At 54.1% G+C, this 24,815-nt stretch overlaps 1 protein-coding gene and 1 non-coding gene across 2 annotated transcripts; both read right to left on the reverse strand.

The window, feature by feature from the left end:
- Positions 1 to 54: 54 nt before the first annotated feature.
- On the reverse strand, positions 55 to 21,505 carry SLC37A4 (solute carrier family 37 member 4). The gene is made up of 10 exons (XM_076071272.1): positions 21,384 to 21,505; positions 20,633 to 20,785; positions 17,420 to 17,652; positions 8,752 to 9,004; positions 7,666 to 7,824; positions 6,993 to 7,078; positions 5,819 to 5,932; positions 4,826 to 4,964; positions 4,010 to 4,229; positions 55 to 2,333 (listed from the first exon to the last, which is right to left on the reverse strand). Exons 2-9 carry the CDS (start codon positions 20,781 to 20,783, stop codon positions 4,063 to 4,065), a joined length of 1,302 nt encoding a protein of 433 aa, XP_075927387.1. The 5' UTR covers positions 20,784 to 20,785; positions 21,384 to 21,505; the 3' UTR covers positions 55 to 2,333; positions 4,010 to 4,062.
- A 1,809-nt stretch (positions 21,506 to 23,314) lies between these two features.
- On the reverse strand, positions 23,315 to 23,452 carry LOC116948240 (U11 spliceosomal RNA). Its single transcript, XR_004403776.1, has one exon. It is a non-coding gene; the product is annotated as a U11 spliceosomal RNA (small nuclear RNA).
- Positions 23,453 to 24,815: the final 1,363 nt, after the last annotated feature.

Here is a 24,815-nt window from a genome sequence, read left to right on the forward strand (position 1 = left end):
TTTTGGCGAGGCGTTAAAAACGAACAATCGCACGAACAGAGTACTACACGGAGGGGGGGGACATGGCTCCGTTTATTGAGCTGACACCAATGTCCAACCGGGTCACGCCTCCAACCGAGTCTCGGACACACAACCGCGTGGCACAACCGCGTTTTCATGACCACTGGCAAACCTGTCTGCCGGCCCAGTTCTAGCCCAGATATATAGCACCAGGGTCTTGGCTGCGTGTCCCCTTGGCTATGTGTCCCCACGGTCCGTGAGCCACGATGCTCCGTGCACTTGGCCCATCCTGCTCTACAAATCCCTGACCCTTCCTGTCCGCCTAACCAATGCGCAAGTGACGGCGGTTGAAAATCGAGCTTAAAAGTTACCGACAAAGTTTGAACGCAGGCATCTGCGTGTACAGCCCCTCTGTCCATACGCTCCTGGATGAGGGCCTCGCCTCGCAGGGCAGGCTGTGGCGGTTATTTTCCCACACGTCACCACGCTGATCGGTGCAGGGCTGGTGAAGGTGGGGTGCATAGAAGTTTAGAATAGCAAAGGAATTGCTGCACTTCCCTCCGTTGGCAAAATCACGTAGCCGTGCTGGCGGACGACAATATAACCTGTCGTGCGTGGCAGTCGCCGCCCATCCAAGGGGGTGGTTGCCCCATCCGTCTGTTGGATCATCTCTATGAGACGAGTGTCGGCTATTTCAACCTTAACCGCAAAAGCAAATACAAACCCAGAAGAGCAGGCAGGTGACCTGACCGGGTGTGCAACCTCTAACAACCAGCCGTGCTTGGTGGTCACCCCCCATACCGAAACATCGTCCAGAATTTACCCCCCCCCCCACTTCTGCCCGGCTCTCAATATGTGACGAGATCGGGAGCACTCCGGGCGATTTGTTCATAGGCAGGCGTGGATCGGGGTGAAATGTGCGAGGTTCAAGTCACCTGGGTCTTTGTGTGTGCCCGATGGTGGTGTTCAAAACGCTTATTCAGTGTAGACGCATCATTGGGGTGAGGGTAAATCGGCTTACTTTGCCGTGGCGTTGACGAGTTGAGCAGCAACCAATAATTAATCCAGCCTGCGCGTAGAGATATGTTGCTTATTCCTTTCGCCCACCGACGTACGTACGCAGCTTGAACTTCTTTCGCACCGTACGTAGCCAACCGTGCTAATCGGAGGTGCAATAATCGAGATGTAGTGGAAATAAGTTTACTAAAAAGTCCTCGAGGGATCTGCCGGAGGGAGCGGTGGGGGAGAACCAATTGGGATTGATGTGGCGCAGGCCGGACTGCTGTGGAGACACGGGATATCTGGCCCAGCCTCGTGCCAGCCGCTCTGAGCCAGGCCAGCTCCCACCACTAGTGGGTTGGGGGACACACACGATGCGTCACGGTTGGCACAATCGTTCACAGCAGCCAGTTGCGAGAGTCCGTGTCCGAAAAGGGAAAATGCACATGAATGAAATATCTCCACATTACCTCTTTCAGAGACGCATATACTACGCCGGTGGGTCTCGCACTCCCAATCCCTCAGGCCATACTCCGGGTCCACGTTACAGGGTCCTCCTCCTTGTCGTCGTACAACTGATGTAGATGCAGAGCAACGACTACAATTTCACGTGCAGGTGGTCAAGCCAGACAGCCGCGTCAGGAGCAGCGGAGTGTATCGCTGTGAAGGGTTCTCCAAGAGGATGAGACGCGTAAGAGTGCAGCCATTTAACACCGGTGGACAGAAGTCTGGCTGATATGAAGTTACGGACTGGAGAGTTAGGTTGTTAGGACTGGAGCTTGCCGACCACTGACTTAACACCGCTTATCGTCGAAATGATCTAAATCCTATTGTTCACAACAGCAAATCTCAACAATCTAAGTCTTTTTTCATTAAATTAAAATTATCTTAATTAAAATACGATTAATAGCATGCTACCTAGATCCAGCGTCGCATTTTAAAAACAGCAGCTAAAATGACCGTTATCGTATTGCACGAGAAGCCGCCAGGCGTTTGGCCGACGCGCAGCGCAAACGCGGCCAGTGCGTCAACATTTCTCGCAATCTTTTACAGTCGCTTACATCTTTTTTTTTTAAAGACGCATTCGCCGAACAACTTTGAATACTGCTGCCGCTGACGATGAAACACGTTTGATCTGCTCACGCGGCCGTAGCTTTCACATTCAGTCTCGGTGTGTTTCTCACACACGCGCGCACACACGCGCGCACATTGCACACCTCTCTCACTCCTAGTATCCGCCCCACCCTCCTCCGCTGTAAGCTCATGCTGCCCGCCGCCGGCCAAGCCTTGCGGATCCCGGTTCGACTCCCATTCGTGGTGCGACGGGGGTCGGCCTGCAACGAGAGTTTGTGGGAGCGGGGGGGGCACGAAAGGCACTTTTTATTTTATTTTAAAATACAGGCGTCAGGATCTGAATCGAACCCACGACCTCCTGCATACCAAGCGAGGGAGTTAACATCTCCGAGCCACCGTGGTGCCACAACACAACAAGACAAGCAACAGGAGCCGGGCTCACGATTATCAGTTTGGTTACTCAACAAAGAGGATAACCCGAAAACAGCTTCGGGGAAAAAAAACAGCTCACCTCTGTTCCCACGTGTGCCGCTGGACGGGAGGTGATGGGGGGGCGGGGCTAGGTGTCGCGTTCGCGCTTGGCGTGGCTTGTCGGAGGGTTTCCTGCCTTCTGGAGGCAGGACGTCAGGGTGGCCGGCAATTTTAAAGGGGAATTAATAATCGACTAGAAAAGCATTAGTCGAGCATAGCGTTGAGGTCGATCGATCGACTTAATTGAGGAATCATCCTGGGAAGCAAATGGCGCTCTTTTCGTTACAGACTGGGACCTGCCAGAGGAACGTGGAACGTCCACCAAATTGTGTAGAACCACCAGTTTGAGATGAGTGCGGCGCCACTGCTCCTGTGAGCAGGGGGACGCGTTCATCTAACGGCAGCCTAAGTGTCGCTGCACTCAAAGCTCAAATCACAATCGGAAACCAGCGGAGCGATCAGACTGATGGGGTGATGTGGTCTCTTTTTTTGATGCGAGCAAGAGAGAGGTCAATTCTATCAGCCTATAAGGGTCAATTCTATTCGGGTCAATGGGCACCACGGTGGCAAGGAAATGTTCTCTCCCTCTCCTGGTGCGCACGAGGTCGTGGGTTCCACCTGGACCCTGACGATGGCCTATTGTATAATTGAAGTCAACGTGTTCTCTCTCCCCATGGTGGTCACGTGGCTTGTTCTCCGGGCACCTCCGGTTTTGCCCTCAACCACGTTTAGAATAAACACGCATTGTTTAGATCATTTGGCTGCTCCTATAATTCCCACGCGTGATAATGATACGAGCCACTTCTATGAGCCGTCACGTGTGGCCAGGTTGTCTCTGAAAAAAAAGTTAACAAGTAAGCGGGCCTTACCGGTAAGTGGGTAACTAGAGCAACCGAGTATAGTTTAATTTTACAGCGGCTCGCTACACACACCACACCAGTGCCAAACGTACCGGCCTTACAAATCCAGACTGTTACCACGTCATCGGCAGCGTGCGCGCGCACTCGTGCGTATACAAAGCCTCTCAGCATTATCCAGACCACCGGCTCAAAAGAACTGCATGTGTGGCCGTGTTGTCGTTTTAGACCACCGACTCAAAAGAGTTTATGAAACTGTGGCCGTACCATCAACAGGCAGCGGTGAAGTAAAAAGTGACACAACTGTAGATTGGTGCCGTCAAAATGAGGACTCGCCTGCACAGTCACAAATGTTCGCCGCTGCCATAATCCTCCGCGAGCCCCATATATGGGGAGCGCGTGCACCTTTACGCTAACTACCGGAGCTGTGCACTGTGAAATCCCGCTTCTTCAGAACTGCTTTTTGAGTCTAGTTTGTTGTCCTTCCCCGCACCTCCGCTTAGCACGGTCGGCAACGGAGGGTGCAAAACAAGTCCAACGTGCATAAGCACAGCACTCGGTGAGAAAACCCATCATCGCATCCTTGCAGCCGCCGTGCCGACACGCACCTGGGAGAAGGAAGGTGGGGGGCGGCTGGGGCGGGGGAAGAGTTCTTCGTCGCTCAGTCCTCCTTCTCGCCCACGTGGCCCATGCGTGTGCGGACGTTCCTGAGCAGCGCCACGGCGACGGTGGTGGTGCCCAGCGCCAGCTCGGCAAGCCAGAACGCCGTGCTCCAGTCGTAGTGCTTGGCCACGGTGCTGAAGGGCAGCCCCGCCAGGAAGCCGCCCACTGCGGGAGCAGCGTTTGTTCAGGTTTTGACTAAACGCGCCGGCAATAAAAATTGCTCTGCGCCCCGGTATTTATTTACAATAAAAAAAAACAGTGAGGACGAACGTTTTCATCGGCGATAACTTTTTTGACGGAATCAACGCTGGCCGATGGCGCACGTGGTGTGCGCGCCATCGACGGACATCGGTAGGCGATTCGTCCGGGCCGGTGACGGGCCTCGGCCTAGGTCGAATCAGCGGTGGCGAGATGTTAACTAGCTGGCCTGGAATACAAGAGGTCGTGGGTTCGACCCGGATGCCTGTATATTTGGAGTGTGCACGTTCTCCCTGTGGTCGCTTGGAGTTTTCTCCGGGTCCTCTTGTTTTTCCCTCACTATATTTAGAACAAACGTGTGTTTAGAGTATTCGACTGCCATAGATGTGCACGTGATGAGCAATTTCGTTGGGCTATCATTTGTGATAGCCAGGTCGCCTATGAAAAAAAGCCACATATCTCAGTGGGCCTTAGTGTAAAACATTTTTTTTAAAAAGGTGGCTATTAATCGCGGGCATCCCTTCGCTGATCGTGCCGAGTGGGTGAACGGGGAGCTGCCTTGCCGTTCGCCATGAGTGCGACGATGGCGTGGGACGTCCCGCAGAGGTTGTGGGGGGCGCTCTCGTTGGCGATGACCCCAAACAGCGCGATGGGGCCGTAGGAGCAGAATCCAAATGCGAAGCCCAGAGCCAGGATCAGTATCTGGTTAAGAAGAAGGGGGAAGCGGGGGGAGGGGGGGGGGACCGCTCCTTGAGTGAGCCGCAAGCTACGGTTGCCGGGATTCTCATCGTTGGCCCACCGCCGTTACCATAATTACCGCAAACTTAAACGGGCGTTGTCCTCGCGACTGATGTCATCATCATCATCATCAGCACCAACATCACTACAAATAATAATCAGCAGTTCGCCTGCTGTATTTTTTTACCCGAAGACGACTGCTTGTGTTGCGATCGAAACGTCGTGATTTTTTAAATTATTTTTCTATCTACGTGACTTTACCGAAAGACCCAAAGAGTATGAATTCCTGCAGTCACGAAAGCTTTAAGTCAAGGAATAATAATTAAAATCAGTGTAATCACCACCACCTTCTGTACCATTATTAACTGTTTCACAACACCAATTATCACCACTATCATGAAAATCATCACTATCATCACCATCATCATCTTCATTTATACCATTACCGTCATCACGATGGTGGCCAATATACCACCATCCATTATGACTACCGTCAATACCACCACTGTCACTATCGCCACCATCGCACCATCATCCATTGACATCACCACCATGACCACCACCGCCAACACCACTGTCACTGTCATCACCACCACCACTGTCACTGTCATCACCACCACCGCCATCATCGCCACCGTCACCACCACGGTCAAAGTCATCACCACCGTCATCACCACCACCACCACCGTTCCATAACAAACGATTGATGACGTTTGTCAACCAGGGACTCGCCGCACCCCCCCCCCCGACCCCGCCCCCCTTGTCCCCCGTAGCCCCCCCCCCCCCCGAGTTGAAAGTTAGCGGTTGTCGTTGGGCACCTGGTGCGAGTCCGGTCCGACGAACACGCGGAATGCCCACAGCGACGTCGCCATTCCGCCCATCATGCCGATGAGCAGCCCGTGGCGGGGGTTGCCATGAGAGCTGAGCCCCACCTGCACGGACCGGAGGGCGCACGTCGTCAGGGCAACAGGGACGCCACGGTGTCGAGATGTTCCCTGCCTCGCCTGGTATGCGGGAGAGGGTTCAAAAATGAGGACTGATTCTCAAACGTACTCTTTAAACACATTTTCGAGGGAACGGAGGCTAAAACCACGAGCGCATCCGAAAGTCCCCTCCCCTTCCCTGCAACGGTTATAATTTGACGCACACGTGTGCGTACGTAGCCAACAGCAACCACCCGGTTAGCACGGTTGGCTACGTGCGGTGCCAAAGAAGTCCAACGTACGTACGCACAACCATGCCAATCGGAGGGGCGTCTTACAATCACATTTACGGACGTCGCTAAGAGCGTCCAGGGTAACCGGACACCGAGTCCGCTTCTCTCTCTCTCTGCCCCCCCCACCACCAGCTTCGAGTCGCCGTGCGTTCCTCGAGCCTCAGAAACTGCCAAGCAATGGATTTTGGAGCTGTACGACGTCGACAGCTGCTGGTAAAGATAGTCGCCCTCGCCACGCGGGCACCACGGTGGCGAGGGCACCCAGCCGCCTCGGCTACCGCCTTGGCAACGCTCACGGCTGCACTACCGAGTCCGGCGGTAATGAACCAGCCCAGCTGCACCACCGATCCCTGCTGCACTACCGATCCCTGCTGCACCACCGATCCCACCTGCACCACCGATCCTCTGCTGCACCACCGATCCTCTGCTGCACCACCAATCTCTGCTGCCCCACCGATCCCACCTGCACCACCGATCCTTTGCTGCACCACCAATCTCTGCTGCACCACCGATCCCCTCTGTATCATCGATCCCTGCTGCACTACCAATTCCACTGGCACCACCGAACCCCTGTTGCACAACTGATCACTGCTGCACCACCGATCCCACTTGTTCCACCCGATCCACTCTGTAGCCATCAATTCCTGCTGCACTACCGATACCACTTGCACCACCAATCCCCTGCAGCTCAACTTATCACTGCTGCATTAATGATCACGGTTACGCTACCGATCCCACCTGCACCACCGATGCCCTCCTGCACCGCCAGGCCTCACCTTGGCCACGGCTCGGTCGGAGAGGAATCCGGCGGCGACGCTGCCGATGAGGCCTCCGAGCTCGAGGGCGCTCAGGAACGAGCTGCCTGCGCCGTCCGCCGCCGAAACGTCGCCGTCCAGCGAGGTGGCCAACGAGGAGGTGTCCACACGCGCACCGTGTGCCGAAAGGTGAAGACGATCAACGGTGAGCGAGATTGGAATATGGACCCGGCTCTGGCCACAACAATGTGGAATTTCCGCATGGCAGCCGCCGTCCCGAAGCGTACAAACGAGACAGGTGGTAGGAATGAGTCAGGCGGTACGAATGGTATTGACGGTACAAATGTGATAGTACGCACGACACAGTAAAACAACACGAATGGGACAGAGCAACACAAGGTGCAGATGGAGACCGAGAGTACAAATAAAACAACACACACAAGACAAAAATATATTCCGGCCGCCTGCCACAAACTGCTTCCCCAAAGGTGGGAACCCCCCCCCCCCCTCTGCAAGCCCCCCGCCCATGACCTCCCGACCAGCGGCACACGCGGGAATAGCAGCTTATTTTGTCGCACTCAGTCGAGTAAACGAGCCGATAATCGGCACGGTGATCGGCTACACCCAAGTGATTGGATTACATCGCGGCTCCACCCGCGTGCGTGTGCGTGCGTATGTGCATGCGCGTGTTTACCCATGAGCGGCGAGTGCAGCTTTTCCTGGATGAGCACCAGCTGACCCCAGTCCGACAGGCACGTCTTCACGCCGAACACGACGAGATAGGCCCCCGACAGCACCCACAGGTACGGCGAGGTGAGGAGCTCGCCCAGAGTGCTGTCCCGCACGCTAGACCCTAGCCGGGATTACGGTTGGGGTCAAGGGTCAGGGCCAGGGGTCAGGGGTCGGCCCGAGTGTTAAAGGAGGTGCCAGCGGTCTTGATGAGTTTCAGCGTTGGGGTCACTTTGAGAGTTCAGAATCAGAATATTGATTAACACGGGAGTAATGCGATGAGCTATAAGGCTATTTTTTACAGATGTCCAGTTAAGGGGGTCAGTGGTAGGGCGCCCACGTTTAGGTAGGTGTTAGAGCAAGAAGGTTACTTGTTAAGGTCCGGTCCAGTGCTAGGGTCAGTGCTAGGGTCAGTCTTATAGTGAAAGGATCAGTGCTAGGGGAGAGCATAACTGCCTGTGTAGGGATAGGTGTTAGTGTCAATGATGGAGTCAAAGTTATGGGGAGTGGTGGCATAGCACTGCACTACGAACCTGGCCACCCGATTTCGATTCTCGCTCACGACCAACACCCGTGGCTAATAATTGCAGCAGTCCTTGGCCTCCCCTCGGCCAACTCAGCCATGGGTGCCATGTGTGAACATCAGCACCGGAGACACAAAGGCAGCCAGGCGTGGTACTGGCCACCCGCACCTTCGTGTGCAGCTGCAGCAGCTGCAGGAGCTGCTGCTCCTGCTGCTGCCCGTGTCCTTGCCCTCGCCGCCCGTGCCCTTGCCACCCATTCCCTTTCTGCCCAAAACCTTGCCCTTGCAGCCGATACTCTTGCCGCCCGTGCCCTTGCCGCCCGTGCCCTTGCCCTTTCCACCCGTACCATTGCCCTTTCCACCCTCGCCCTTTCCGCCGGCCCCCTCGCCACCCGTGCCAGTGCGCCGCCCGTACCTTTCCTGCCCGTGCCATTGCCACCCTTGCCCATGCCACCCATTCCCTTGCCCTTTCCACCCTCGCCCTTTCCGCCGGCGCCCTCGCCACCCGTGCCAGTGCGCCGCCCGTACCCTTGCCCTTTCCACCCTTGCCGGGCTGCACGTCGATGTTGGGGAGCCCCACGTCGCTGGGCTGGTCGCGGAGCAGCGCGGCCGCCGCCACGGCCGTCACCACGGCGACGGCGCCGGAGCTCGAGAGCACGGAGCGCCAGCCGAAGCCCACGGAGAGCAGCAGCGCCGCCAGCAGCGGCCCCACGCTGCCGGCCAGGTTCATGCTGGTCGACAGCACGGCCCACCACGTGCCAAACTGGGACGGCTCGAACCACTGCCACGGCAGGGGGTGGAGGAGGTGGGGGGTGCGGGGGGTGCGGGGGGTGCGGGGGGTGCGGGGGGGGGGAGGTACCAGGAGTTAACGATAATTGGGGGACCAGTGGCCGCCATCTGCTGGCGCTTAAGGTGCCGCTGCTTGCTGTGCGTATTTGATTACACACACATTGATCACTTTAAATAAACAAGTTCCTCCTATAGGAATAGGTTTTACCCTTTTAACTGGCACAAAAACTGACACCTTTATTCAAGGCATCATGTTTTGTGCCAGTTAAAAGGGTAAAACCAATTCCTATATCTTGTTTCTGGCAAAGGAGGTCTCATAAAGTTCCTCCTATGTAGGCCTCCCCCCCGTCCCTACCTGTTTCGGCTCCTTTCCTTATCAGGACCCGCCCCTTCTTCTATAGGCCCCGCTTCTGTATGTTTAAACCCCACCCCTTCCTCCCGGACACGGCGTTGATTTGGGTTTGGGTCGTGGTGGACGCGCGGATTGGAGGGGCAGGGGTGCGGCGGCCTTCACGGTGGTGGCCCAAGTCCGTCTCAGATCAGCAAGATAAACTGAACTAAACTATTTTTTTTTATTTTACTCCGGTCAGGAGCACTGAGCTATACACTATAGCTCTTTTTCAGAAGCGACCTGGCCACAAATGATAGGGCGACAACGAAGCGGCTTATCAAGTGGAAATTTATAGCAGCCATACACTCTAACCGCGTGTTTCTAAACGTGGAGCGAAAAACCAGAGGACCCGGAGGATCACGGGGAGCGAGACACGCAAACTCCAAAATATAAAGACGTCAGGGTCGGGATCGAACCGACGACCTCTTGTATACCTGGCGAGGTAGTTAACATCTCACCACCGTCGCAAGCCCGTGCTGCGGAAGCACAGCCGTCGTCAACTCGGTATCCTGAGATAGATTCCCGGGCACAGCTAACGGCTGACGTGAGTGGCGAGTGAATATTGAACCTGTCCTGGGTTGCTCCCTTCACCAACTGGCAAGCGAAAAAGCGCGGTGAAGTACGGTCCAATTATCCCCATGATTGGCAAGGCATGGGGGAGGCGCACCAGAGTGGTTCTGTGATGGAAGGTGTCGTTTATCTGTCCTGCAATTAATTTTGTTTAAGCTTTAGTAATAACAGGAGCAGGAGCCTTCTTAAATAGAGGGCAGCAGTCCTCGCACAACGTGGCGGAAGTGGGTTAAGATGGCGGTGAAGACAATGGGAGAGCCAAATAAGAGAGATTTGAGAGAGATGCGGGGAGGGGAGATGGGAGTGAGATGGTGGGGTGAGATGGTGGGGTGAAATGGGGGAGAGTTTGCGGTGAGATGGAGGGAGATGGGGAGGGAGGAGGATGGAGTGAGATGGGGATTTGAAGTTAAATGGGGGAGATATGACAACGAAATTAAGGGAAACATCTTCACAATTCCGGCAAAACGCCTCATGAAGCTGTTTGTTGGAATCACCAGCAAAACGTCGTACTCAAATTGTAAGTGTTGTGGGTTTACTCTCCAACACACCAGTGTGTTCCAGTAGTAAGTAATTTGGCACGTTTTGTTTACGTGACAAACCTGACTCATTTTCTGTGTCAGGTGGTGGTGGATTAATGACATTTATATTTACGCAATCTAACCCCAAAAAAAATCTTTATGGATAATATTGGTCGCGAAAGCCAACTAGGATTTCAACTGAAATTAAGGGAGTTGGAGACGGAGAGATAGCGGTGAGATGGGGAGATGCAGAAAGATGGGGAGTGGGGACCAGGGAGAGGCAAGAGGAGTCCTGGGGGAGAGGCGATTGGGGTCAAGGAAGTGCAGTTGGCGAGACAAGCACATGACGTGCGAGTGAGAGTTATTAAGTTCACACCGAGGTGGGAATGATCAGCATGCTGCTGCCTGCGAGAGAGAAGAGAGATGGTTTCGCGAGCGAGGGACGCGCATCAGCGGGAGAGGGGAGCCGGAGGGGGCTAGGGAGGACAAGTGCTTCAAGCCCTCCCACCCCCCCCCCCTCCATCCCAGAGCTTAGACCACAGCAGGGCCACCCACAACATGAGAAAATGTTTGACCAAAACAATATTCAGAAGTCTGGCCAATTCCAGCTTTATCAAGTGATTTTCATGTTGGAGGAAGCTGTATACAGAGAAAGCCCACCCGTTTTAAGGGGAGATTTAACGGGCGTACGACTTACTTGCTGTACTTCCTCATATACGGCCAACCCATTGCCCAATTTAAAATCAGTCGTGTTGTTATAGTATAAGGATATTTTTTGGGGGAAAAAAATCCCATTAACTTTTCTTCGATTTTTTTATTGTCGTATTTTCGGGGGTATTTTTTGTGCGTGGCAGATAGATCAGAAAAACCTGGAGAGAATCCAACGAATGCGCGCAACACCCCACTTTCTGTGCTGCCACATCCTGCCTACCTCGCAGAGTTTCACAAGCGACCCACCAACCCTTGCCTCCAAAAGCGCCGGTTCAACAACTTGCGTCACCTTGCCCAGCTCCATAATATCAGAATGAGATTATTTATCTAGACTGTAAGAATCCGATGAGTTATGAAGCTCTTTTTTCACAGATGTCCAGTGGGGGGCGGGTCAGAACGTTACAACAACAAACAATAACAAAAACACGATAGGAGTGCAAAGTATAGGAAAGGTAACCAAATTACTTTAAAAAAATTATACACTCTGCTGCTGGATGAAGTCTTGCTCATGTCATGTTGATGGTATGGCCATACTTCACGACACTCATCAGTACAGGGTTGGTGAAGGGGGATGGCCCAGGACCGGTTCAGATATCATTAATGGGCTTTAGCCGTGGCCGAGAATCAAACTTGTGTTTACAGGCTCACAGCGCAGAGCTAATGTTCCAGTCGAACCAAATTAATTAATAGAAGCAGATATCCATTGCAGACCAATTTTGTCCATCTGAAATGACGAAAGCCTCTTAGGGCTCTGAGAAGCATGTGTGTTTGTGTGCCTGTGTGTGCCGAGCGCGGCGCTGGCCACCCACCCTCTTCGTGTGCCATGCCGGCCTTCATAGGTGCTACTCGCTCGCACCACTTGCCACAAAGAGTCCGTTAAAGCTACATCGAAGGATCTTTGTCTTTGTTTTCCCGCGTGCGAACATGTGTTTGTGAGACTGTGTGCGCGCGCGTGTGTACGGTGGAGCGGTAGTGTGGTGGTTAGTGCACTGCGCTACGAACCCGGCGGCCCGAATTCAATTCCCGCTCACGACCAATAAAAGTGTTGAATAATTGAACCAGTCCAGGGCCTTCCCTAGGTCGACTCGGCCTTAATTGAGCATCTGCGTAAAACAGACAAAGGCGGCCGGGCGTGGTGTTGGTGGCCACCGGCCGCCTCGTACGTCGCACCGACCTCAACAGTCTGCTAAGGCTATACGAGAGGGGTGGGGGGCGGCGGGGGGGGGGGGGCGGCGGGGGGGGGGAGGTCTTTGTCTTTGTGCAAGCGTACATTTGCACGCAGCGTGTTTACGACGCTGGCTCGAATGAAACGTTGCGAAAACTTCGCAATTAGCGGCGGCGGCGGCGGCGATGATATTTCTCACGAGAGCGTGCGGTGGCGCAACGCGTCCCACGAGCCGCGTATTTTTGGCCCGCGGGCGTTCGCCCCTCGGCGGCCGGCCTGGGGCGAGGGGGGTTACGTGAGACAGCGCCCGGCGGCGGGGGGGGGGGTGAAGCGGCAAGAGAACTGCGAGGTCAGGCGCGCGAGCGGGCACGGCGAGTCCCCGGGCGGGGAGGAAGCGGAACGCGACACCGCCGCGGGCTGCGAGTGATTAGTGGCCACGCGACCAACACAAAGACCCCCCCCCCCATAGCCACGCGGGCTCGTGGGGAAAGTTCTGTTAGCGAACGCCGGTTGAGACTGGCGCCGCGCACGACACGACGGTGTGTGGGGCGTGGGCAATGCTACGCCTGGCCGCCTCGGGGATTCTCCGGCGCTCGTGTTGCTTTTCACATTGCGCCAGGCACTCATTTAAGGCTGGGTCGACCTCAGGGATGGATGCCCAGGGCGTAGTTAAGATATTCGTCGCCGATTTTGGCGGTACGCAATTTCTGTTAACCGAGGTAGCTCGTAGCGCAGTGCGACAATCACTGTCGTAGCGCTCCCCCACACTCAACACAAAAAGACAAAGATCCCCCACGCAGCCCTGAACAGAATGTTCGGGCAAGTGCTGTTAGCGAGCACGCATGGTCCAGAACCGGTTCGGATGTACGCCACTGGATGTGTGCCCGTGGCCTTTGCATAGAGACTCCGAACAGCCGCACAAACGTTGGAAGGTAGGACATTCCAACAGGTGCGCAAGTAAAACCGAGCGAGCATGCCCTGAATGCACCTTCGATAAGAACAGGCGTTGTGTTAACCAGCGCAGGCAATGCACTGCGGAGCGATGTGACAAAGCGGTTCGCGCGTAGGGCGCCGTGAACCCGGCGAGTGATATCTGAACCGGTCCTGGTGAACTCTCCGCCCCCCCCCCCTCACTCCTTCGTTATTTCGCGAAATAATTTTGCGTAGTAATTGATTTTCCTTCATGTCTACAAGTCAGCTGTTTCTCAGACTTGTTTAGGCCCGCGGACTACTCAGGCGATGCAAACAATTTGCGTGGGTCCCCCAACCCCTACCACCACCAGCACCACTCCTGGTGACAAAACCAATTCACTTCTCTCTCTAAATACCACTCGTACTAAACGATTTGTATTTACCGGAACATAAAAGCACTTTTTTTACGCAGCCATAATGTGTTTTTTTAGGGGGGCATTTAGACCTTAGGGTTAGGGTGGTTTAACCAGGGTAGTTTAACCATTTAAATATCACAAGTAAAATATTCATGTCATTATTGTCCGGATCAACCTGCGTTTACATCACAGCCCCGCGGACCACCTGGAGGACCGTCACGGACCACCGGCGGTGGGACCGGGGGACCGCACTGTGACAACCGCCGCTCATAAAAGTGACAACTTTAGAAGCCAGAATCATTCGAGGGAGAGTCTTTCTGGTTATGGGGGTGTACGGCTGATGATCGTTAGAAAGTCAAAGTGATTTCCTACTCAAATGAGCACTGAGCCATCGGTTCTCATCTCCTACGGCGGGAATTCCACATTCCTATAACGAAATCCAGCTGACATTGAGTCTGGCTACTGCGAGATTTTTTTTTCCCGTATATCGTACGGAGGTGGGCTGGCGGCGAGCGCACTGCACTACGACGAGCCTGGCGATGCGAGTTCCATCCCTAACGTTGGGCTCTCCCACACCTTCAACAACCTCGCACACCGATTATTACGGTGGAGTATGGCCAAACCCTCTCCCCGCCCCGCCCCAATAACCGACACGGCGTGGGCAGACCTTCATTCAGCAGTGGATCGACATGGGGCTGTACATTACTTTCACTTACCTTAAGCAACGTTTGGCTTCATAGCCATTACCGGGGTAACAGATAAACCACCCCGGGGTTAACCGGAGTAAGCCATTACAAATATTAACTCGACTTGCCCACAGGGATCAGAAGTGCGGTGCCAGCATAAGCCGCGCTTGACTTCTGACGATGAACGGTTTTGGCCGTGACCTTTTGCCGGATGCACTTCACCGTGAGAATAATGCGTCACCGGTGAGATAGGCGCCTTGCACACACTGGAGGCTTAAATAATAAAAACTCAAATAACTTTATCGGTACCGAGGCTCCCACAAGGGAGGGAGGGGCGTGTGGAACAATTTGGTGCCAGCTATCATAGAGTCCGGTCATGTCGCTATAGTTATCTGCGGTGAGTACAATGTGTTGAAAAAAAACGGCGCTATGCCTCCCTAAATAAAATTACCACTAACCCCTTTCCCGTTCAATGATTCAGCGGCGAAAGGAGACCCACCCTGCAACTTGCAGACGTCTCGGAACGGGAAAGGGTTAAATTTCAAAATGATGTCCACGCGTTCTTCTCCCTGCCTCTCAGTGTCATTCCTGGGGGCAGGGGTCAGAGCTGTTTAATATTTGACCCGGGCCGAGCGCCCCGGCGTGCGAAGGCACGGCGGTCGGGCGGCAGCGCCGTAGATGGAGACTCAACGCAGCCGGGGGCTCAAAGGTGGCCACGTGACGCGGCGTGAAACCCCACCAACGGCATCTGCCGATGGCAAAGGTCCCAGACCACGACAAACCTCCCTCCCGGCCCTCCGCCACCACTCTCCCTCCGCCACTTAAACCATGACCTCCCCCCCCCGCCACACTCCCCTCCCTATACTCCCTCCCCTAACCCCTCCCGCCAATCGCCGAGGTCTCTGTGTGTCAGCAGGAATGTGCGTAAAAAAGCAGCAAACATGTTTTTCTGGTAACAGATAACGTGGCCCAAACCAGACCCTGCTACAGGCCGGGTCAGCCACCCAAACTGCCCCACCCTGCTGCTGTTGTTGTTGCTGTTGTTGCTGTTGTTGTTGCTGAAGCTGCTGCTGCTCCCATAGATTTCTGTTTTTGTGTGAAATCTCCATGTTGGGAGCGGAGAACCTCAAGAAGCCAGACGGGAATGAACGGCGCGAATGCACTCCAATGAATATTGACGAGGAAGGAAATCGGGGGTTGGGCAGGTGGTGGTGAGAGGGAATAAACTGAAGGAGGTGATTGGGCCAGGTGTGGTGTATAGGGTAGCGTATAGTGTGGTGTATAGTAGTGTGGTGTATAGGGTAGTGTATAGTAGTGTGGTGTATAGGGTAGTGTATAGTAGTGTGGTGTATAGGGGTGTATAGTGTAGTTTATAGTAGTGTGGTGTATAGGGTAGTGTATAGTGTAGTTTAAGGTAGTGTGGTGTATAGTAGTGTGGTGTATAGGGTAGTGTATAGTGTGGTGTATAGTAGTGTGGTGTATAGTAGTGCGGTGTATATGGTAGTGTATAGTGTGGTGTATAGTAGTTTGTTGTATAGGGTAGCGTATAGTGCCGCGAGGCTGTAACAGTCCGAGACCTCGGCGTCCGAAGCAGGCTTCGAGTGACTCTGCTACGTAGAGGTTCTAGCACGAGCTGTGGCGCAAGTCGAGAGTAGCGAGGTGGTAGTGGTGCTGGGGCACCGGCGGTGTAGGCGCGATGACCAGACGCGTGCAGAAGAGTGACCGCTATCGCCACGTACGAGCCCACAGGGTTCAGGTGTTAATTTGCATGGGAGACGTGAGATTTACACAAGTACAGAAAGTACAGCGAGCACGAGGGGGGCCAGTGTGATGGTAGCGGGAAGCGAATGTATTAATCTCCCCGCTTAAATAAATGTTCGACTCAAAACCTAACCTTAATCTAATCAAGGCACGAGGAGGTGGGGGAGGGGAGGTGAGTAGCGGGGAGGACAGTGAGGTGAGGAGGAGGGGAGTGAGGGTGAGGGAGCACGGTGGTGAGCAGCAGGGTGAGGAACGGAGTTGGTGATCGTGGTGAGCAGCAGGGTGAGGAACGGAGTTGGTGATCGTGGTGAGCAGCAGGGTGAGGAACGGAGTTCGTGATCATGGTGAGCAGCAGGGTGAGGAACGGAGTTGGTGATCGCGGTGAGCAGCAGGGTGAGGAACGGAGTTCGTGATCGTGGGTGAGCAGCAGGGTGAGGAACGGAGTTGGTGATCGCCATGAACAGCAGGGTGAGGAACGGAGTTGGTGATCGCCATGAACAGCAGGGTGAGGAACGGAGTTGGTGATCGCGGTGAGCAGCAGGGTGAGGAACAGAGTTCGTGATCGCGGTGAGCAGCAGGGTGAGGAACGGAGTTCGTGATCGCCATGAACAGCAGGGTGAGGAACGGAGTTGGTGATCGCCATGAACAGCAGGGTGAGGAACGGAGTTGGTGATCGTGGTGAGCAGCAGGGTGAGGAACAGAGTTCGTGATCGCGGTGAGCAGCAGGGTGAGGAACAGAGTTCGTGATCGCGGTGAGCAGCAGGGTGAGGAACGGAGTTCGTGATCGTGGTGAGCAGCAGGGTGAGGAACGGAGTTCGTGATCGCGGTGAGCAGCAGGGTGAGGAACGGAGTTGGTGATCGCGGTGAGCAGCAGGGTGAGGAACGGAGTTCGTGATCATGGTGAGCAGCAGGGTGAGGAACGGAGTTCGTGATCGCGGTGAGCAGCAGGGTGAGGAACGGAGTTCGTGATCATGGTGAGCAGCAGGGTGAGGAACGGAGTTCGTGATCGCGGTGAGCAGCAGGGTGAGGAACGGAGTTGGTGATCGCGGTGAGCAGCAGGGTGAGGAACGGAGTTCGTGATCGCGGTGAGCAGCAGGGTGAGGAACGGAGTTGGTGATCGTGGTGAGCAGCAGGGTGAGGAACGGAGTTCGTGATCGTGGTGAGCAGCAGGGTGAGGAACGGAGTTCGTGATCGCGGTGAGCAGCAGGGTGAGGAACGGAGTTCGTGATCGTGGGTGAGCAGCGAGCGAAGCGACGGGTGAGCCATGGCACCCTCACCTTACGCAGCATCTTCCCGCAGGGCGGCCAGCCGAAGCCCTGCGCCAGGCCGTTCGCGAACCAGATGGCCGCGAAGGCGGACGCCGAGCCGGCGCTGGCGAACGCCACGTTGGTGAGGCCGACGAGCGCCAGCCCCAGCGCGAAGAGGGCCCGCGCGCTCAGCCGGTCCGAGAGCACGCCGCTGCCGAACTTGCTGATGGCGTAGGCCAGCGCCTGGCTGCTCGTGATGAGGCCTGCGCGCATCCCACGGGGTGGTGGAGAGGGTGGTTGGGAGATGGAGCAGGTGGAGATGAAGGTTGCGGAGGGAGGGGAAGGGGGCGAAATAGCATTTGGGTTTTTGCACGGCGGTGGAAATGTGTCGGAGTCGGGCAGAGGAGGGTGAGGGAGAGGATGGGGTGAGGGAGAGGTTGGGGTGAGGGAGAGGATGGGGTGAGGGAGAGGTTGGGGTGAGGGAGAGGATGGGGTGAGGGAGAGGTTGGGGTGAAGGAGAGGTTGAGGGACGGTCAGGGTCATTCACAACACAGGGGCTGCCAGCGCTCTGAACACACCACGAGTGAAACGTGAATGCAAAGTGAAACGGCTCAATTTAGCGATGGGGAGGTAAGGTTAGGGTTGGGTGGCAGAGCTCACTCGCCAACCAGACTATAGCCATACTACTAAGCCTAATCATTCTAGTCAACACGAGCACTAACCACATCAGTCAACAAGACGTTAACCCTACGTCTGACCTACTACTATTTATTTCATACGACTTTGTTTCTTTGACCAGGCAAGGCCCGCTGGACAACCACAGCCAAACGCGAATATAACCACACACACAAAAACCACCCACGCATTAACCGTAAACCTAACCATAACCACACTAGCCATCTAGACCCTAGCCCTACCCCTGACTATAACTACACCAGCCAACAAGATGTTATTCTACCCCGAACAGCATCAGAAAACCAGGCCATGCCACGACCATAAACCGCAGCGGCCGCACGTCCGTTAGCCATACGCACGGAGTCTGTCCCTCGGCCTAGATTAAGAATAAATAAAAGCATGAACAGCAAGCGATCGATCACAGACTGCTGCGATGGATTAAGTTGCACTTCGTCATAGCCAAAAGAGAGGGCAAGACGTATAAATTGGCAAAAATGAAGATCATCCGCACCGATCAGTTACGCTTTCTTTTATTTTACCAGTTATGTGTTAATTGTGTGTCGTGTATTTTTCTAAATGTAGGTTTTTTTGTTTGTTTGCGTACAGAGTGCAGTACAGGTACACAGAATAAACACCTCGCTCACTCGAGACCCAGACATCGCAACCTCCTGGCTTTAGCATTCGTCCTCCTCGACGATACTGGCGGTGGAACCATCAACCGCATCATCAGAACATCACACCAAGCAGGCCGATGCTGCACCACATCTCCTTTATGAATGGACAATGAAAGACACAAGCCAGAGTGGTGATTGTGGCCATGCAACCCATACTATGGGCCATATAGTAGACTCAAAGAGGCATAGTGGTACAGAGACTCACGGAGACTAATAGAGATACAATAAACACACAAGCGGCAGTAGTGCCATTGTGGCCATGCAACCCACTCTATGGGCCATATAGTAGACCCAAAGAGGCATAGTGGTACATAGAGACTCACGGAGACTAACAGAGGGACATAAAGATACAATAAACACACAAGACGCATGAGTGCCATTGTGGCAATGCAACCCAAACTATGGACCGTATAGTAGTCCCAAAGAGACACAGTGACACATCGTGATACATAGAGACTCACAGAGATTAATAGAGATACATTAGGGACAAAATCCACAGTGGTGCGAGTGTGGCCATGCAAACCCACACTATGGCCCGTATATAGTGAACCACTGTGGTCTGCACTCCTTCAACCGAGGACGGCGAGGAAAACGACACGAATTCTCCTCTAGTGAAGCTCTCTCGACCTGGCGCAGACCTCAACATTTAGCATACGCACGAAGGGAATACTCTATCAGAACATTTCTATACACTGGAGGAAATCCGATGAGCTATAAAGCTCTTTTTCACAGCTGTCCAGTAGGGGCACGGGGTCAGAACGTTACAACAAACAAAACAATACAACAAACACGACAGGAGCGCAAAGTATAGGAAAAGTTAAACAAATTAATTAAAAATACGCAAATAAAAACTAAACTATGTTTTTTTTTACCTTACCCGGTGAAGCCCAGAGGTATGAACTTATTTTTTTTTGTTCAGAGGCGACCTGACACTGCACACAACAACCCCGCTGTTTCCCAGCTACACATGAGTGTGCTCCCTCCTGTGCCACCCACCACCCACCAGTGCTTTCTTTATTTCAGCCGAGTCTGTCCGGGTCAGTGACCTGTTAAATATATCCGTACCCGGCACACCACATCGAGTTGTTCCGCTCGCCCAATGGCTGTGGCTACTCCGGTTAAGTGTCTAGTGCAGTCCAGCAAGGATGCAATGCGCAGTGGTTGTAAATGTTTGGTATACTTTGGATGGATTTAAAAGCGGACCGGAAGATAACGCGACCAGTTCAGCACTGACAACTCCGATCAGTTACGATTGATTATGCAACGGTGAATTATTGCATCGCAGGATTGCGAGAGGTGGCGACGGCGTGGGGAGTTCATCATCCAGCAGTGGATTTATCACGGCTGATGATGATGGTGATCATGAATTAATTCACATCCCTCCCCGGGACGGAACAGTCATTCGGCTGGGTTCTGAAAACCTCATTGAAGGCACCGCATCCCGAATCTTGATTCCGAATAAATTGTGTTGGGAACGGGGGGGGGTGGAGGGGCGTCCTTAGAAGAAGCCACGCAGGGTCCCCTTCCTCACCCCCCCCTTCCATCCCAGCCCCCCCCCCTTGTACCCCAGGTCCCCCCCTTCCATCCCAGCCCCCCCCCTTGTACCCCAGGTCCCCCCCTTCCATCCCAGCCCCCCCCCCTTGTACCCCAGGTCCCCCCCTTCCATCCCAGCCCCCCCCCTTGGTCCCCAGGTCCCCCCCTTCCATCCCAGCCCCCCCCCTTGTACCCCAGGTCCCCCCCTTCCATCCCAGCCCCCCCCCTTGTTCCCCAGGTCCCCCCTTCCATCCCAGCCCCCCCTTGTACCCCAGGTCCCCCCCTTCCATCCCAGCCCCCCCCCCCGTACCCCAGGTCCCCCTCTTACATCCCAGCCCCGCCCCCACTCCCCCTTTCTCACCCAAGTCGTCTTTCTCCAGCGTGACCTCCTGCATGACGGCCGGCATGACGAACGCGAAGGTCTTGCGGTTGAAGTAGTAGAGCGTGTAGCCCACGAACATCGCGGCGAAGATGGTCACACGGTAATACCCGTAGTCTCCTTGTCTCGCCATCGCTGCCAGCAAAGACACGGACAGCGTAGGTCTGTGTGGCCGTGTCTGTGTGCTGAGTCTGTGTGTCTGTGTGCTGAGTCTGTGTCTGTGTGCTGAGTCTGTGTGTCTGTGTGCTGAGTCTGTGTGTCTGTGTGTTGAGTCTGTGTGTCTGTGTGCTGAGTCTGTGTGTCTGTGTGTTGAGTCTGTGTGTCTGTGTGCTGAGTCTGTGTGTCTGTGTGTTGAGTCTGTGTGTCTGTGTGCTGAGTCTGTGCGTCTGTGTGTTGAGTCTGTGTGTCTGTGTGTTGAGTCTGTGTGTCTGTGTGTTGAGTCTGTGTGTCTGTGTGTCTGTGTGCTGAGTCTGTGTGTCTGTGTGTTGAGTCTGTGTGTCTGTGTGTTGAGTCTGTGTGTTGAGTCTGTGTGTCTGTGTGCTGAGTCTGTGTGTCTGTGTGTTGAGTCAGTGTTTGTGTGTTGAGTCTGTGTGTCTGTGTGCTTAGTCTGTGTGTCTGTGTGTTGAGTCTGTGTGTTGAGTCTGTGTGTTGAGTCTGTGTCTGTGTGTTGAGTCTGTGTCTGTGTGTTGAGTCTGTGTGTCCGTGTCTGTGTGGCCGAGTCTGCCTCTTCGACCTCCGGGGAAGGCGACCACGGCGTGAGACGCCCGTGCGGAGTGCCGCCGGCGTGCGATTTAACACGCCAGCACCACCGCGATCCTCCCCCGTCTCCTCCCCCGTCTCCTCTAACGCCCACTCTCCTCCCCGTCTCCTCCCCACTCTCCTCCCCACTCTCCTCTAACGCCCACTCTCCTCCCCGTCTCCTCCCCACTCTCCTCCCCACTCTCCTCTAACGCCCACTCTACTCCCCGTCTCCTCCCCACTCTCCTCCCCGTCTCCTCCCCACTCTCCTCCCCCGTCTCCCTCCCACTCTCCTCTAACTCCCACTCTCCTCCCCGTCTCCTCTTACCGCTCCTCCTACTCTCCTCCCCACTCTCCTCCCCACTCTCCTCCCTAATCTCCTCCCCGTCTCCCCCCTCGTCTCCTCCGCACTCTCCTCTAACTCCCACTCTCCTCCCCGTCTCCTCCCACTCTCCTCTCACTCTCACCTTACTCTCCTCTTACCTCTCCTCCCCACTCTCCTCCCACTCTCCTCTCACCCCACTCTCCGCCCACTCTCTCACTCTCCTCTTACATCTCCTCCCACTCTCCCCGCCGTCTCCGCCTCCTCCTACTCTCCCCGCCGTCTTCCCACTCTCCTCTCCTCCCAACTCTCCTCTCTCCCTCTCTTCCCACTCCCATACTCATTTCTCCCTCTTTCCTCTCATTCTCCCACTCTCCGCCCCGTCCCCTTGCCCTCTCCTCTCACACTCTCATCTCTCCTTCCTCCATCTCTCTTTTTTACCATCAGAGGAAACAAGAACATAGTCGGTACTTTGCTTCGTTCATCATTTAGTTTTTTTGCTTTTTTTATGCTTTGCTTTATGTAAAGTCACGTAGAAGGGAAACAATACAATACGTTAGCACCACGGAGAGCGATTTGGCAGTTATTCAGATAGACGAGTCCATCTATGTTCGGAAAAGAGGAGGGGGGAATCGAAAATAATGGATGCGGTCTGAAAGCCAACGTAAGCGTAAACAATCAATTAAGACCCGAAATGTTTTATCAATCCCTGCAGTCACGGAAGCTTTAAATCAAACCCCCTCCCCTCCCCCTTTTTAAATGAAAGATTTCACAATAGATGTAACGCTCTGCTCTCCTTACCCCTTCCCTCTCTCTCTACCGCATCTCTCTACACCCCCCTCTCTCTACCCCCCCTCTCTCTCTACCACCTCTTTCCCTACTCCATGTCTATGTTCCCCCTATGTTTTCTATGTAATATTTGTAATACTGTATTATTATTCTCACACTCATCTCTCCCTCCCCCTATCCTTTTCTCCTCCTACTCTCCCATCTTCTCTACCCCGTCTCCCCCCACTCTCCTCCCATCATCTCCCCTCTCTCTGTACACTCACTCTGCACTCTCATCTCTCCCTCGTCATACCCTGTCCTCTTAACTCTTCTCTCCACATCTCTCTCTCTCCTGGAGTGACAAATACCCAATTCGAGCCTTCAAATATAAAACAATGTCTATTATTGACCCATGCAAGTCATCAGAGTCTCTCAGTGATTTGCGTCACAGGGAGGGTGAGATTGGCTTTCATGGGAGGAAACCGGAGAAACCCCACTACGCATGCGACATGGAGTAACACTCGAAAGCATTGTCTGCCAGGTTGCGCAACAACAGTGTTTTGTTTAACACGCGGAGGCTTTCGCGACCAATATTAATCGCGCTTTAAACGGCATGCGTTTTGTTGGGCCATTGGTCCGAATCGTGGGCAATTTATTTATCTCCAATTTTTTCTAGCGACGAATATGTTACGATATTGTAGCAATGGCAAGCGGACGGGAAAGACTTCGACATGAAAGCACTTAGCACCAAAACAACTAAAGAAGATGAACTGCAGTTAAGAAAGAGACCGTAGACCAGGATCGTTAATTTCTGTTTTTGGTATTTCTGTAATAAGGGAAGCGTCAGGACAAACGGTCGCTAACTGCCTCCGGTCCTAAAAATTATACATTCGGAATCTCTTGATAGCGATTCCGCACGGAGCCAGGGGGGGAACCCCCGAGTCCGTGTGCCAACCAAAGCAAATGCCCTTTTTAATCCTACCGGTGGCGCAGTCGTTAACTCATACGTCCACTGTGTCCCTCTACGCTATGGGGCCCGTTGAGAATTCAAATAAGAACATTTCGAAGCATTTGTGGGTGGCGCCGTGTCAATAGCATATTTAGGAATTAACCAGTAGGATAACGAAACTTTTAGTTTGTGCGAAGGGAAAGATATTTTGCATTAACGCAACACGGGAACACGAGTAGCATCCGAGACGCGGTGCATTGTGGGTGATGATGTTAATACGTTGGGATGACCGTTCTACCGTTCAAGTCCTTTGACTACTTAACAGTGACATATGCAAAGGTGTTAATCGTAATGATAACTAATGAATTAAAACGTTTCACAACTGATACCCAATTGGTGTTTAGGGTAAGAAAAAAAACACATGATTACCGGACACTAAACTTGTTTAAAAAGTCAACCTTCTAATTACTGTATATATAAATACTCAACACATCCGTTAGTAACACTGCGTTGAAGAGAAAAAGTATTTAATCGGCGATTGTTTGAATTACTTGGGCAGTTTTTTATAGCGAATGTTATTCCTGCCTATACGGTCTAGGGAATGTAATGTATTGGTGGTGCGCGTAGCCCTTTGATTTCCCACTACTAACGCGAGAGGCGTCCCAGGCGTCCCACCGCCATTGGCTAACATCGCCGCCACGTGACTGCGATTAACCAATGGACTCCGAGCTCATGGTGTTATCGGTATGCGTGGCTGAGCCCCCCAGAGCGACGCCGCTTTAAACGCTATCACTGATCAGTGCAAAAGCCCCGCACGGCGTCACTCACTACCACTACGATCACGTTACGGGCGCCTCGTTTTCGTCTGACGTTAAACTGTGTGGGGCGGCGGCGGGGACAAATCTACCGCGCCCAAAACAACAAATTATAACGGGGCGGACCTTCGTCGAGAATCAGCGCGTCCGTAAAACCGATTGAAGGCTCCACAGCTGCCGCGCGATAGAGCCGCGGATCGCGCTTTTGTGACGATGGCGGCAAGTCCGGTCGCGGGCCTCGCGCTCAAAATCGATCGGTTTGGCGCCTCGCCATTGGCTCGCGGTAGAACCACTTCCCCCCACCACCACCAATCAACCACGTGCCCGGCGCGCGACCAATGGGAGAGCCGCGATTGCTCGGCGGGGCGGGCTGCAGCTTTGCAAGGAATGGGGGGGGGTGATAGGGGGCGTGGTTGAGAGGGGGTAAGACGGGGGGTTGAGAGGGGGAGTGAGAGGGGGGTTGAGAGGGGGAGTGAGAGGGGGTTGAGAGGGGGAGTGAGAGGGGGGTTGAGAGGGGGGTAAGACGGGGGTTGAGAGGGGGGTTGAGAGGGGGAGTGACAGGGGGTTGAGAGG

This window comes from Petromyzon marinus, chromosome 32 (assembly GCF_048934315.1).
Source record: "Petromyzon marinus isolate PM22_M1 ecotype Great Lakes invasive population chromosome 32, UKy_Petmar_22M1.pri1.0, whole genome shotgun sequence".
Classification (NCBI taxonomy): Eukaryota; Metazoa; Chordata; class Hyperoartia; order Petromyzontiformes; family Petromyzontidae; genus Petromyzon; species Petromyzon marinus.

Bases quoted from the DNA above. Each gene is read 5' to 3' on its own strand.
- SLC37A4 (XM_076071272.1), bottom strand. From the start codon at position 20,783: ATGGCGAGACAAGGAGACTACGGGTATTACCGTGTGACCATCTTCGCC. The intron at 5,933-6,992 runs GTGAGGCCTGGC...CGGTCCGTGCAG, and splicing joins CCGACCGAGCCGTGGCCAAG to GTGGGGCTCAGCTCTCATGG. The intron at 4,230-4,825 runs GCAAGGCAGCTC...CTGCTCCCGCAG, and splicing joins CGTCGCACTCATGGCGAACG to TGGGCGGCTTCCTGGCGGGG.